The sequence below is a fragment of the Hemitrygon akajei genome, chromosome 2, assembly GCF_048418815.1.
Source record: "Hemitrygon akajei chromosome 2, sHemAka1.3, whole genome shotgun sequence".
In the NCBI taxonomy this organism is placed as follows: domain Eukaryota; kingdom Metazoa; phylum Chordata; class Chondrichthyes; order Myliobatiformes; family Dasyatidae; genus Hemitrygon; species Hemitrygon akajei.
The window spans coordinates 208,284,757-208,299,750 of NC_133125.1; the positions used below are offsets into that span (position 1 = coordinate 208,284,757).

The 14,994-nt window shown below is 43.6% G+C and overlaps 1 protein-coding gene across 1 annotated transcript in view; it reads right to left on the reverse strand.

The window, feature by feature from the left end:
- Nucleotides 1-14,994, reverse strand: part of LOC140722216 (uncharacterized) — a 140,737-nt gene that overhangs the window by 108,099 nt on the left and 17,644 nt on the right. Inside the window, exon 6 of the mRNA XM_073037009.1 lies at nt 7,819-8,350. Within this exon, the coding sequence (XP_072893110.1) occupies nt 7,819-8,350 (532 nt within the window). The remainder of the gene's footprint in view (nt 1-7,818; nt 8,351-14,994) is intronic.

Sequence of the window (14,994 nt, forward strand, 5' to 3'; positions counted from 1 at the left end):
AAATTATTATAATTACGAATGCAATTACTTAACTCAAACATGTTCCGGTAATGAGGAAGAGGGTTTTAACACAGCAGAGCAGGGCTGAAAAGGGATGAAGTCAGGAAGTCTTCCTGCAGCTGTGTCTGAGTAATCCCAGTGTATCCAACACAGAACAATGTGAAGTTGCCTCTGGATTGCCCTTATTATTGAGAAGATTATTTCCGTGAAATTTGAATTATATGAATAGCAGTTCCTCAAAGTTATATTTAACCTTCCTGCACTTCCCATCTATGTATATCCTGGACCCTTCTATCCTCCCTCAGTTCAATCTGTCCACTGCTCTGAAGAACATCAGGTATAGAAACAAAAGGAAGCCATTCAGCCCCTCACACCTGCTGTCCTATTAAATAACATCAACACCACTTCCCTGTGCTGATGCCACTTCCATGATTACCCTTACTGAAAAATCTAACCACGTCTCCTGAACATACCGGCTCTCTAAGCATCCACAGCCACCACACCACACCCAGCTTGAAGTGTTCACTTCTGCTTGGTTAATTAATTTATTGTCATCCCCTCTCTGGGACCCTTCTTCCAGATGCCCCAGGAACCAGAAACATCATCGCTTCCCTCGGAAGTCAGGAAGAAGATTCTAAGATTCAGTTTGATGGCCAAAGTTGATTGGAAAAGAACACTCACATGGATGATAGCAGACCAGCAATGACTGGAATTTCTGGGAGCAATTCAGAAGGCGCAGCACATGTGCGTCCCTAATAGGAAGAAGTATTCTAAAGGCAAGATGACGCAGCTGTGGCTGACAAGAGAGGTTAAAGTCAAAGAGTGCATATAATAAAGTATATATTAGTGGAAAGTTAGAGGATTGGACAGCTTTTAAAACCAACAGAAGGCAACTGAAAAAGTCATAGAAAAGGAGAAAATGGAATACAAAGGTAAGCTAGCCAATACTATGAAAGAGCATACCAAAACTGAAAAGTCTGAAGGTAGGTACCAGATGATATATATGCCAAGGTTCTGAAAGTGATGACTAAAGAGGTTGTGGAGGCATTAGTAATGATCTTTCAAGAATCAATGGATTCTGGCATGGTTCCAGATGAATAGAAATTTGCAAGTGTCACTCCACTGTTCAAGAAGGGAGAGAGGCAGAAAAAAGGGTAAGTGATAGGCTAGTTAGCTTGACCTCAGTAGTCAGGAAGATATTGGTTAAGAATATGGTTTTGGGCTACTTGAAGGAAGATAATAAAATAGGCTGTAGTCAGCATGGTTTTCTTAAGGGAAAACCCTGCATAACAAAACTAATGGAAGTCTTTGAAGAAATGACATGCAGGATAGACAAAGGAGAATCGATAAATGTTGTATACGGATTTTCAGAAGGGCTTTGACACATGGATGGCTTTATGACCATGTTTGCAGATAATACAAAGATAGGCAGAGGGGGCAGGTAGTTTTGAGGAAGGCTACGGAAGGACTTAGATGGGCAGAGAACGGATGGGCAGAGAACGGACCAAGAAATGGCCTATAGAATACAGTGTCAGGAAGTATATGGTCATGCACTTTGATAGAAGAAATAAAAGCATAGAATTATTTTTCCAAATGGAGAACAAATTCAACATCTGAGGTGCAAAGGGCTTCCGGAGTCTTTGTTTAATATTTCAAAAAGGTTCATTTGCAGGGCTGAGTTGGTGGTGTGGAAGGCACAAGTGATGTTCACAGTCATTTCAAGAGGACTAGAATATAAAAGCAAGGATGTACGGTGCAGGCATTATAATGGACTGGAGAGGCCTCACTTGGAGGATTTTGAGCAGTTCTTATCTGTGAATGGTGTGCTGACATTGAAGAGGTTTCAAAGGAGCTTCATGAAAATGATTCCAAGTTTGAAAGGTTTGTCATATGGGGAGCGTTTGATGGCTGAGGGGCTCTACTCACTGGAATTCCGAAGAATGATGGGTGACTCATTGAAACCAGACGAATGTTAAAAAGCCTCGATAGAGTAGATGTGGAGAGCATGTTTCCCATGATGGGGAAGTCTAAGACCAGAGGACACAGCTTCCAAATAGAGGGGCATCTTTTTAGAATGGAGCTGAGAGGAAATTTATTTAACAAGAGAGAATCTGTGGAATTCATTGCCAAGGGTGGCTGTGGGGGCTAAGTCACTGGATATATTTAAGGCAGAGTTTGATAGATTCTTGATTAGTCAGGATTGAAGGGAAATGGGGCTAAGGCAGGAGGTTGGGGCTGAGAGAGAAAATGGATTTGCCATGACAAAGTGGTGAAGCCGACTTGACTGGCAGAATGGCATAATTCTGCTCCTATGTCATATGGTCAAACTCTGTTTGGTCTTGTCTCTTAGAATTCTTTCCAGTTGCTTTAACACCACTGATATTGGGCTCAGATTGTCCTTCCAGCCGTTTTTAACTACAGGCACCACTTGAGCCGCCCTCCGGTCTTCTGGCACCTCACCTTTTGTTAAATATGAAGTAAATATGTCTGCCAAGTTCCCTGCAATTTTGACTTAGTCCTGATGTCTTCAGATATAGTCAGGTTCTGGGAACAAGATCATCACCTACTCTTTGATTGTGTGATACGTTCCACCATGTTAATGTTCATTTTCTTTAATTTCTTGGTTTCTATGATGTTTCCCTGGAAAATACAGATGAGAAATATTGATTTATGACCACTCCTCTCCCCAGTGGCTCCACCTGTAGAGAACCAAATTGGTGCTTAAGGAAACCTATTCTCTCACTAATTATTCTTTAAATCTCAATGTGCCTGTAACACCTTGCGTGTTCTCCTACCCTCCTGATTTCCATCTTCAGTGTTCTTCTCCACCTCTGATGCTCCTCAAGGCAGAGAGCTGTGCCCTGGGGTTCCTCACAATGGAGTTCAATCCACCCTTTGTGTATTCTTTGTGGCCAAAGCCTCCAGAATGTATTTCCTCTTATCCCTCAGTAACCTGGCCCCACTCTGTTTGTGCCAACCATGAGGCAAACGTATTCTAATCCCATCTGCCTCCCCATGTTTTATATCCTTCTATTTCCTGTGTTCATTTGCCTGTTGAAATGCCTCTTAAACATTGCTGTTGTATCTTCTTCCTCAATACTCCATAGACAAAAACAGGCCACTGGAGGAACTCAGCAGGTCAGGTAGCATCTGTAACAGCAAAGTAATTGTCGATATTTCAGGTTGAGACACTTCCTTAAACTCCAGACTCTGAAGTTTTTTGTGTAGCCATAACACTCCAAATCTGACATCGCCCAAGTTTCATACAGCCGCAAGATGACGCTGGTAAACCATCCAAATATTCTGTGTGCTGAATTCAGGCTTGTATATGGTGATACACATGTACCGTCATAATAAATTTACTTTGAATTTTGAACTTGCCAAATTTCATACTCAATGCACTGACTGATGAAGGCAAGCATGTCCTACACCTTCCTGACTGCACTTTAACTTGTGTCGCCACATTGAGACAGCTGTGGACATGGATCCCAAGATCCCTCTGTACATCAATGCTCTGACAGTGCTGCCATTTGCTGTGAACCTTCCCCTTACATTTAACTTTCAATAATGCATCCTCTCTCACATGTCCAGATTAAACTCCATCTGCCATTTCTCCACCCATATCTCAAACTGATCCCTGTCCTCCTGCCCAGGATCAAGATAAGCTACAGAAAGTTGTAAAATCAGACAACTCCATCATTGGCATTCACCTCCCCAGCATCCAGGACTTCTTCAAGGAGAGATGCCTCAAAAAGGTGGCATCTATCATTAAGGACCTCCTATCACTCAGGACATGACCTCGTCTCATTGCTACCATCAGGTAGGAGGTTCAGTAGTCTTAAGGCATTCTCAGTGATTCAGGAACAGCTTCCTCCCCTCTGCCATCAAATTTCTGAATGAAAATTCAACCCATGAACGTTATCTTACTATTTTTCTCTCTTTTGGCACCACTGTTGGAATTTTTAATTTATCTTTTGAAATATATATACTTTAGTTTTTAAAATTATTTTTATTATTATTAGGTGATAGAATACTGGGTGACACAGGACAAGATAGTCCAAAGTCAGCATGATTTCCTTTAGGGAAAATCCTGCCTGATGAACCTGTTGGAATTCTTTGAGGAGATTACAAGTAGGATAGATAAAGGAAATGTAGTGGATGTTGTATATTCGGACTTTCAGAAGGCCTTTGACAAGGTACCACACATGAGGCTGCTTACCATGTTAAAAGTCCCATGGTATTACAGGAAAGTTACTAACATGGTTAGAGTATTGGCTGTTTGGTAGGAGACAGTGAGTGTGAGTAAAAGGATCCTTTTCTGGTTGGCTACCAAAGACTAGTGATGTTCCGCAGGGGTCAGTGTTGGGACCGCTTCTTTTTATACAGTGCTGTATATAAATGATTTAGATGATGGAATAGTTGCCAAATTTTCAGATGATACAAAGATTGATGGAGGGGCAGGTAGTGTTGGGGATGTGATGCTGAGGCTTTACAAGGCACAGGTGAGGCCTCACCTTGAGTATTTTAAACATTTTGGGCTTCTTATCTATGAAAAGATGTGCTGGAGGATTCAGAAGGGATTCAAAATTCCAGTGAGTACAGGCCCAGAGTCATCAGAAGTCCCTCATATGATAACCCTTTCATTCCTGAAATCATCCTGGAATTATCCGGAGGCAAATCATGCTCCATTCCAAATTCCCAGGCCCTGTCAAGTTGTTCCCTCAGACCCTACAGGAGGATTACAAGCAAGGGGATCATCTCCAGAGCTGAGTGATAGTCATGCATCAATTCTGGGCATCACATTATAGGAAAACAGGATTTTCCTGTGTAGGTCAAAAATTACAATCCCGAATCAGGTTCCTTATCTCTGACGTATGTTGTGAAATGTATTGTTTTGCGGCAGCAGGACAGTGCAGTCAATAATTTTAATGTATTTTAAGAAAATAAATACGTAGCACAAGATAGTGAGGTAGTGTTCATAGGTTCATGGTCTGTTCAGAAATCAGATGGCAGAGAGGAACCTGGTGAGCCTCTTGTGTTAGAGAACTGGAGACCATCTTAGGGAAAGTGAAGAGGTGATAGAGAGGAGCTACAGGGAGGTAGTCACCCCGGGGCTACAGGAGACAGATAAATGGGTGACTGTCAGGAGAGGGAAGGGAGAACCTCAGATAGTGGAGAGCCCACCTGTGGCCATCCTCCTGAACAAGAAATACTCCATTTGAGTACTGTTGGGGGGAAGCAATAGCAGCCGTACCTCTGGCACTAAGCCTGGCCCTGTAGCCCAGAAGAGTAGGGAACTGAGCGGATGACAGCAGTAATAGGGGACTCTATTGACAGGGGGACAGATAGGTGGTTCTGTGGACACAAAATGGAAACACAAATGGTAGTTTGCCTCCCAGCTGCCAGGATCTGTGACGCTTCTGAACGCATTCACAATATCTTGAAAAGGGAGGCTGAGCAGCCAGAAGTCATACATATTGGTACCAACAAAATAGATAGAAAAAGAGAGGACGTCCTGAAAAAAATATATAGGGAGTTAGGAAGGAAGCTGAGAAGCAGAACCTCAATACTATAATCTTGGGATTGCTGTCTGTGCCATGTGACAGTGAGAATAGGAATACAATGAAGTGGCAGGAAAATATGTGGCTAAAGAATTGGAGATGGGGCAGGGATTCAGATTTCTAGATGATTGGGACCTCTTCTGGGACAGTGGGACCTGTACAAAAGGGACGGACTGCACCAGAATCCGATGGGGACATATATATGAGAGCTCTTGGGAAAAGTTTAAACTAATATGGCACGAGGATGGGAAGCAGTTTGATAGAGCTGAGGGTGAGCCAGCAGGTGTACAAGTCAACGATGAGTGTAACATGAACGTAAGGAAGGACAAGCCAATGACTGGGTACAAATGCAGACAGAGCAAAGAGTTAAATTGTACCACAGAGGAAAAATTCAAAAGGGCAAAGGATGCAGGATGAAGTTACTGTATTTAAATGTGCATAGCATTTGAAATAAGGTGGACAAACTCGTGGCGCATTTAGAGATTCGTCGGTTTGACATTGTGGGCATCACTGAGTCGTGGCTGAAAGAAGGCCATAGTTGGGAGCTTAACATTAAAGTATATACTTTGTATCAAAAGGACAGGTGGGAAGGAATAAACAGCGGTGTAGCCCTATTGGTAAAAGATGAAATTACTCTTTAGATGGAGGTGACAGAAAATGTTGAATCTTTGTAGCTGGAGTTAAGAAACTATAAGGGTAACAAAAAACATTGTGGGGATTATATATAGCCAAGCTGTGGGGTTGAAATTGTAAGGGGAGCTGGAAAAAACATGTAATAAGGGTAATGAGAAATTGTAATGGGGACTTCAATATGCAAGGGGATTGGGGAAATCAGGTTGATGTTGGATTGCAAGAGGGGGAATTTGCTGAATTCAATCAGATGGCTTTTTAGAGCAGCTTGTGCTTGAGCTTACTTAAGGAAAGGCTATCTTAGATTGGGTGGTGTTTAATAACCCAGATCTTATTAGGGAGCTTAATGTAAAGTTTAATGTTAAGGAATTCATACTGCAATTTGAGAGGGAGAAACATAACTCACATATATTAGTATCACAATGGAATAAAGGGAATTACAGAGACATGAGAGAGGAGCTTGCCCAGGTTTATTGGAGGAGGATACCGGCGGGGATGATAGCAGAGAAGAGATGCCTGAACTTTCAGGGAATAGTTCACAATGCACAGCATAGATATGTTCCACAGAGGGAGAAGTTCTCAAATGGCAGGGGTGAGCAACTGTGGCTGACAAAGTTAGTTAAGGGCTGCATCAAAGGGCATATAAGGTAGCGAAAGTGAGTGGGAAGTTGGATGATTGGGAAGCTTTTAAAATCCAACAAAAGGCAAATAAAAAAGCTATAAGAAGGGAAAAGGTGAAATATGAGAGCAAACTAGCCAATAATATAAAGCAGGATACAAAAAGTTTTTCAGCTGTATAAAGAGTAAAAGGAAGTTGAGAGTTGATATTGGACCACTGGAAAATAATGCTGGTGAGGTAGTAATTAGGAACAAAGAAACGGCAGATGAACATAATGGGTACTTTGCATCGGTCTTCAATGTGGAAGACACTAGCAGTCTGCCAGAGCTCTGTGAGTGTTAGAGAGCAGGAGTGAGTGCCATTGCTATTACAAAGGAAAAAGTGCTAATCAAACTGAAAGGTCCAGTGGATCCAGAACTAGCTTGCCCACAGAAGGCAAAAAGTGGTTGTAGACGGGTCATATTCTGCATGGAGGTCGGTCACCAGTGGAGTGCCTCAGGGATCTGTTCTGGGACCCTTACTCTTCGTGGTTTTTATAAATGACCTGGATGAGGAAGTGGAGGGATGGGTTAGTAAGTTTTCTGATGACACAAAGGTTGGAGGTGTTGTGGATAGTGTGGAGGGCTGTCAGAGGTTACAGCGGAACATTGATAGGATGCAAAACTGGGCTGAGAAGTGGCAGATGGAGTTCAACCCAGATAAGTGTGAAGTGGTTCTTCTTGGTAGGTCAAATATGATGGCAGGATATAGTGTTAATGGTAAGACTCTTGGCAGTGTGGAGGATCAGAGGGATCTTGGGGTGTGAGTCCATAGGACGCTCAAAGCAGCTGCGCAGGTCGACTCTGTGGTTAAGAAGACATACGGTGTATTGGCCTTCATCATTCGTGAGGTTGAGTTTAAAATTAAAATTAATGGACCGATTATTCTCATATCGTGTTTATTTCACTCTCTGCACATTTATATTTACATCGACTTATTCCTGACACCAGTCCTGGGAACTGATCTGTTTACAGACCCGGAGCAGAACTGGAGCAGATTCTTAGCCACTGGTTTTCATCCCCAGTCCAGAAGAATGGATGAAGTTTCCCCGTGAATTTATTCCTACTGATGGTGTGGAGATGGGACTTGGTCTCCGCGTTGTAAAATGAAACTGTCCCAGACTCGTAGTTGAGATAAACTCCCACCCTCCTGGGGATGGGACCGGCAGGGAGACGGGATTCAGGGAAGGTGAGAATCCTGATTACATGATCATCCTGCCTGATGGTCCAGAATCCGGTCTCCGGAATCAGTCTGACCTGTCCCTTCCTCTCCACAGACTCTGCGGCGACTCCCAGACCCCAGTACCGATTCCCCGTCACCTCCACCTCCCAGTAATGTTTCCCCGATGTGAATCCCTCTGATCCCAGCACACAAATCCAGGCTGTGAACCTCTTCCCAGTGACAGGGAGATTCCTCCGGGTCCCAGTCCGTCTCACACTCTTCCGATCCTCAGACACCTCGAGCAGCGGATGCGCCGTTTCCACATCCAGGGTGACAGAGACTGGGGGGAGAAGCAGAGAATTAGAGAGTCCCCGAGGATCGGGGGAGGCTCAGGCAGCGCGGCCACGGGACCAGTGGAAAGACCGATGGGGCTCAGGCACAGTCGAATGGCCAACAGAAACCTTTACCGGAATTTATTTAGCAGTTGTACAGCTGCTGGACAACCAGACCTTAGATTTTCCTGATCAACACACACAAAATTCTAGATGAACTCAATAGGTCAGGTGGCATGTGTGGAGGGAGATAGACAGTTGATGTCTGAGTTTGAGACCTTTCTTCAAGAATGGAAGGAAAGACCGGAGATGGCCAGTGGAAACTGGTGTGTGGAAGAGATATAACAACAACTGGATCCAGATGAGGAGGGGGTGAGTGAATACTGGAGGCACTTAAAAAGGAGTTAAGGCAGGCTTTTCAGCCGAATGAATTCATAGAGACATAGAAAACCTACGGCACAATACAGGCCGTACGGCCCACAAAGTTGTGCCAAACATGACCCTACCTTAGAAATTAATAGGCTTACCCATAGCCCTCTATTTTTCTAAGCTCCATGTACCTATCCAAAAGTCTCTTAAAAGACCCTATCGTATCTGCCTCCACCACCATTACCGGCAGCCCATTCCACACACTCACCACTCTCTGTATAAAAACAACTTACCCCTGACATTATTGGAGTATAAAATATTATGGAGTATAAAACTTGTATTATTTGCTGTGTAACCAAAACTATGTGAAATGCTAGGAATGTAGAAGACAATGGTGTGTTAATATATGTTAATGAGAGGTAGCTAAGAGATGTAGTCAGCTTTGAAGTTTGCTATGTGCTATGCATGTATCCAATTGAATGTAGAAGACAATGGTGTGGTAATGAGAGGTAGCTAAGAGATGTTTTGCTTTGAACTTGTCTGCTGTGTAACCAAAACTATGTAGTCAGTCTTGATGTAGATTATGTAGTTTGAACTTGCTATTTGAAATCTTAAGAATGTAGGAGACAATGGTGTGTTAATGAGAGGTAGCTAAGAGATGTAGACTAGAACATGAATAAGTCAATAGGTAGAAACAATAGTGGCGGATGTACTTGTGATATGCACCTATAGACCGATTGGATATGCTAATGCAACTAAACCAGGAGATTGCTATAAAAAATGCTATGTACAAGGATCGGGGGTCAATCAGCGACTAGCTCACTGACTGTCTCAGCTTTGATTTGCAAATTAAAGTTTAACCCTTCTTGAAGAATCTTCTGCGTCTCCTGGTCATTTGTGAGGCACGAAAAACCACGACATAATTGGCGACCGTGACAGGATCAGAAAGAGACCCGCGGAAAGGAAACGGCAGATTGGGGACGCTTCCTAGTCCTCCGGGACCCCACAAGGCTAACAGAATTAAGGGTGCACCCAAACAAAAGGTAAGCGCTTTTGCGACAATTTGGACTAAGAATTCTGTTGGCTTTGGGGAGGTCTGGGAGTCTCAGAAGTGTGGAACCACTGCCGAAGGGTCTCTCCGGTCCAAAGAATCTGGCAGAATTGGGGGTTAACAGGAGGCTCAGAGGATTGATCAAGAACACTGCAGTGAAGGTAAGTACAAATAAGTTAATAAGAAGTTAAGTTAAGAAAAATTCCACGTGGTGTTGGTAAATCCCTGAGGGTACCGCTTCGTATGAAACGAAGGGCTGAAAGGGCAGGGAAAGGAAAATAGAATAGAATTAGAGTAGAAAATCCTCGTGGATACCGCCTTAAGAGATAAGGGTCTGAACAGGCGAGGTGTTGGACTAGGCGTAGAATTAGAGTAAGTTTAGTGAAGAAAAAGTCCACGTGGTGTTATAGGAAGAAAAAGTCCACGTGGTGTTAGACTAGGACTAGGTGTAGAATTAGAGTAAATAATATTATCCAGTAAACAAACTGTGAATCTCTGAAATACCTTAAAAGAGAGAATAACATGACAGGTAAAGGAACAGCAGTAGAGATTCTGAGCAAAAAATTCCCGTTAATTAAAAATGAGATCACAAAAACTTCAGAAAAATGGGAAAAAAGAACCAAAAACCTGGTCACAAAGTGGCCAAGAGAAGGAACGTTTGATGTAAGCTTGTGCGAAGAAATGGAAGGACTAATTAAAAATTACAAATCAAAAGATAAATCTAAGAGAGCAAAAAAAAAGAACGAGAAATGGAAGTGCTAAAACTCTTCAGAACGGAGGGAGAAAGGCTGAGGAGGACAGGTAGAATATTGATTACAAGCGAGGAAGACACAAAGGTGCTGGAGAAACAGCCTGTTAAAGAGAGAGAAGGGTATGGTGAGAAGCTGGCTTCGGCTCCGTACCCGGATGCGAAAGAAACAGAAAACCCCCCTCCCTACAATGAGGAAGGAACCCCTAAGCAGTGCCCCCTGCTGACGGAAACAGTAAACATGCAGGGAGAAGTCCAAGTTTGGGATAATGAGGAGGAAAAAAAACAATACGAGAAGGAAAAAGTGGCGATATGGAAGGAGATACAGGCAGAAAGGATAAAGATAGAACAGGTACAGAGAGAAATGCAAGAACAGATTGAACGGATGAAATATTTGAGAGAGGAAAAGGAATATGAGGAGTATCGATTATACCATAGAAATAAACAGACTAGAAAAGGTGACTCATTGGAGGAGCAAGAGTTAAGTGGAGAGAGAGAGGATGCGAGAATTTGTGGGGAAGAGGTAGGAGGCATAAGCCTAGAAGGGCAGAAGGAGGCGGTAGGGGAGTGACTTGTGAAAGTAGAGAGAGAGCCAGATAAGTTACTGAGAGGGGATTGCCAGAAGAGATGCGAAAAATACTCCAGGGGCCAACCAAGTATTGAATCAAGACAGAAAGGAAGGACTCCACAGGGAGACCGAGGGAAGAAGAGGACCCCAGAGACATTTGTGTGGGAGGCAGTAAAGACATACCCTGAGACAGATGGGGAGTCAGGTGAGGAGGAGAGCCAGGGAAGGTGGGAAGAAGGAGGAAGAATGATGCCGTTGTTAGTAAAAGGATCAGGACAAGTGCAGTATATCCCTTGGGGATCCCAGGACCTAGAAGGGCTGAAAAACACTCTGCCCAATCTACATGAAAGAGCAGGGAAATGGATTAGAGCCTTTGAAGAAGAAACAGCGGGACGATTATTGGCTATGGGAGATTTGAAGGCACTGTTGATAAGGTTGATGGGAACCTCCAAATTTAACGAACTAATGGAAATGGCTGGCATAGTAAACTCAAACGACCCGAGAACTGATGGAGATGGGTTTGACAGAGTGAGGCAGAGGGTATGGCAGGCCCTCAGAAAGTTTTATCCACCCAAAGTGGACCCCAAAGCCTTAAGAGGGGATCCACTGGGAGACAATGAAAACCCAGCAGCCTACGTAGAAAACCAGTTGAAAAGGTGGAGACTGGAGACTGAGCAAGAGGTGGAGAATAGCTTATTTATGACCTCACTGTTCCGACATATCATTTTGGATGCAATGCCACCACAAGTAAAATCCAAACTGGAGGAAGTGGTTGGGCTAACGTCAAAGACCCCACAAGAATTTAGAGACCACGTAGTCCATGCAGTTGAGAAATACCGGAAAGACAAACAAAGGTTGGCTGAGCAGCAGGAAGAGGAGCAAAGAAAGTTAATACAAATGCAGCTCGAAGAACTCAAAAAGAAGGAAAAAGAGAAAAACAAAAAGATGCTGCCAACAACCACCGGTTCGAGTACAGCCATCGAACTGAACAAAGCACTGCTATATGGAGGGACCGATCATACTGTAAGACAAGGGCTGGAAAACCCCATGCCAATAATTGACTTTGAGGGAGCATTCCCACAAATGCCCTATCAGGAACAGACTAAATTCAAACAGCCCAGACAGGACTGGAAGTCCCAAGGAGGGGGACAGAGGAGCTATGGGCAAAGGGAACCAGTGAGGAAACAGTGGGAAAGAGAGGTAGAGAGATTGTGCTGGGAATGTAATCAGCCAGGTCACATGAGAAGAGATTGTCCGTTTATACTATGGCCTGTCACACACCAGCAGGAACCGATAAGAAGGGAACTAAAGTTTAGCCAAGGACCAGCCCCCACAGGCCCAAGCGGACCTGTGAACCCCTATGCGAGGTATTAGGGGTGCCCCGAGAACTTGAGTGGGAAGGGGCATTACCCAATGATAACAAGGGAGGCAGATGAGGAACCCATTGTTCAGGTTATGTTAGAAGGGCAACTGACACCAATGATGATGCACTGGAGGCCTTAGGGCAACGGCTAGATGCAACTAGCAGGATGGTGTGGCAAAACAGACAGGTACTGGATTGGCTTTTGGCAGAAAAAGGGGGTGTGTGTGTAATGTTTGGAGAACAATGCTGCACTTTCATACCAAACAACACTAGCCCAGACGGGTCTTTCACCGGAGCAATGAATAAATTAAAGAATCTGCGGACGGAGGTCAAACAGAATGCAGGATTTGAACATCTGTTTTTGATTGGTTGGAAAGTAGACTCGGAGGATGGGGAGCATGGCTGACTAAAATGGCAATAACTGTCAGTATTGTATTGTTGAGCTGTGTGCTTGTGCTGCGCTGTTTTCTTCCTTGTCTCAAATCTCTTGTAGTGCGTGCTGCAACCAAACAATTTCCAATGCTCGTGGTAATTACTGAAGCTAGCTTAGTGGAGAAAGAAACACCGAAAATGTATCGTTACAGCCTACAACACCTGCAGGATGAACAAGAGCAAAATGACAGTGTGGGAGTAGATTGTAAGGGCTTTGAGTCTTTTTCCCTGTCTCAGGTACAAAGGGACAGGTTTTTGGCTCAGCGGCCCAGGGTAACAGGGAGAGAATACTTTGAGGTCTTGGCGCAGAAAATTATAGTTTAACCCGAGATTTGGGAATAAGTGCTTGAGTTTATTGGGGTTTTTGTGCGCGGACTCTTAGTCTTCTTTCTCTGTGTGAGACCCTCTGGGTCTCAAAGGGGGGATATATTGGAGTATAAAATATTATGGAGTATAAAACTTGTATTATTTGCTGTGTAACCAAAACTATGTGAAATGCTAGGAATGTAGAAGACAATGGTGTGTTAATATATGTTAATGAGAGGTAGCTAAGAGATGTAGTCAGCTTTGAAGTTTGCTATGTGCTACGCATGTATCCAATTGAATGTAGAAGACAATGGTGTGGTAATGAGAGGTAGCTAAGAGATGTTTTGCTTTGAACTTGTCTGCTGTGTAACCAAAACTATGTAGTCAGTCTTGATGTAGATTATGTAGTTTGAACTTGCTATTTGAAATCTTAAGAATGTAGGAGACAATGGTGTGTTAATGAGAGGTAGCTAAGAGATGTAGACTAGAACATGAATAAGTCAATAGGTAGAAACAATAGTGGCGGATGTACTTGTGATACGCAACTATAGACCGAGTGGATATGCTAATGCAACTAAACCAGGATATTGCTATAAAAAATGCTATGTACAAGGATCGGTGGGCAATCAGCGACTAGCTCAATGACTGTCTCAGCTTTGATTTGCAAATTAAAGTTTAACCCTTCTTGAAGAATTTTCTGCGTCTCCTGGTCATTTGTGAGGCACGAAAAACCACGACAACATCTCTGTACCTACTCCCCAGTACCTTAAACCTGTGTCCTCCTGTGGCAACGATTTCAGCCCTGGGAAAAAGCCTCTGACTATCCACACGATCAATGCCTCTCATCATCTTAAACACCTCTTATCAGGTCACTTCTCATCCTCGAAAAACTCTGTAAGAATGGTTAGACATGACCTATTGTGCATGACGCCATTCTGACTATCCCTAATCAGTCCATGTCTATCCAAATACTCATATTCGGCCACTGAGAATACCTTCCAATAACTTTCCTATGGTTGATGTCAGGCTCACTGAACTATAATTTCCTGGTTTATTTTTTAGAGCATTTCTTAAACAGCGGAACAACATTAGCTATACTCCAATCCTCCGGTGTCTGACTTGTTGCTAAGGATTATTTGAATATCTCTGCTAGGGCTCTTGCAATTTCTGTATTTCCCTCCTACAGGGTCCGAGGGAACACCCTGTCAGGCCCGTGGGGATGTGTGTGTGTGTGTGTGTGTGTGTGTGTGTGTGTGTGTGTGTGTGTGTGTGTGTGTGTGTGTGTGTGTGTGTGTGTGTGTGTGTGTGTGTGTGTGTGTGTGTGTGTGTGTGTGTGTGTGTCCTTAACTCCTGTTGGAGTCATCAGGTCGCCGACATGACAAGCTATTTGCACCAATCATTTTAGTGATTGCTCATTGTACGGCATGTCTTGGGCATCTGCAACCAGGTGGAGCCCATCCCTCTCCAGGTTTCTTTTCACGAGTTCGAGTTGCTAGCTTGACACTCAACCCAGGCATGGATAGAGAGCGTGCAAGGGAGCCGGCTCGATTTGAAGTCGGGACCTCTTGCCCCGAAGTCCAACGCTGATGCCACTACACCACCAGCCAGATTTATCCACCCTATTTAGCCTCAAGACAGCAAACACCTCCTCCTATAATCTGTATAGGTTCTGTTGGAAACCACTGTTTTTTAAAAATAATATTTTTAATACAATTTGTACTTTTTAACAAACTCATTTATTTTTCACAGTATGTGGTGGTTTGGCAGAAAGCAGTAGCCTGAGTTTTATCACCTTTCTTATTTTTATTGGCTAAG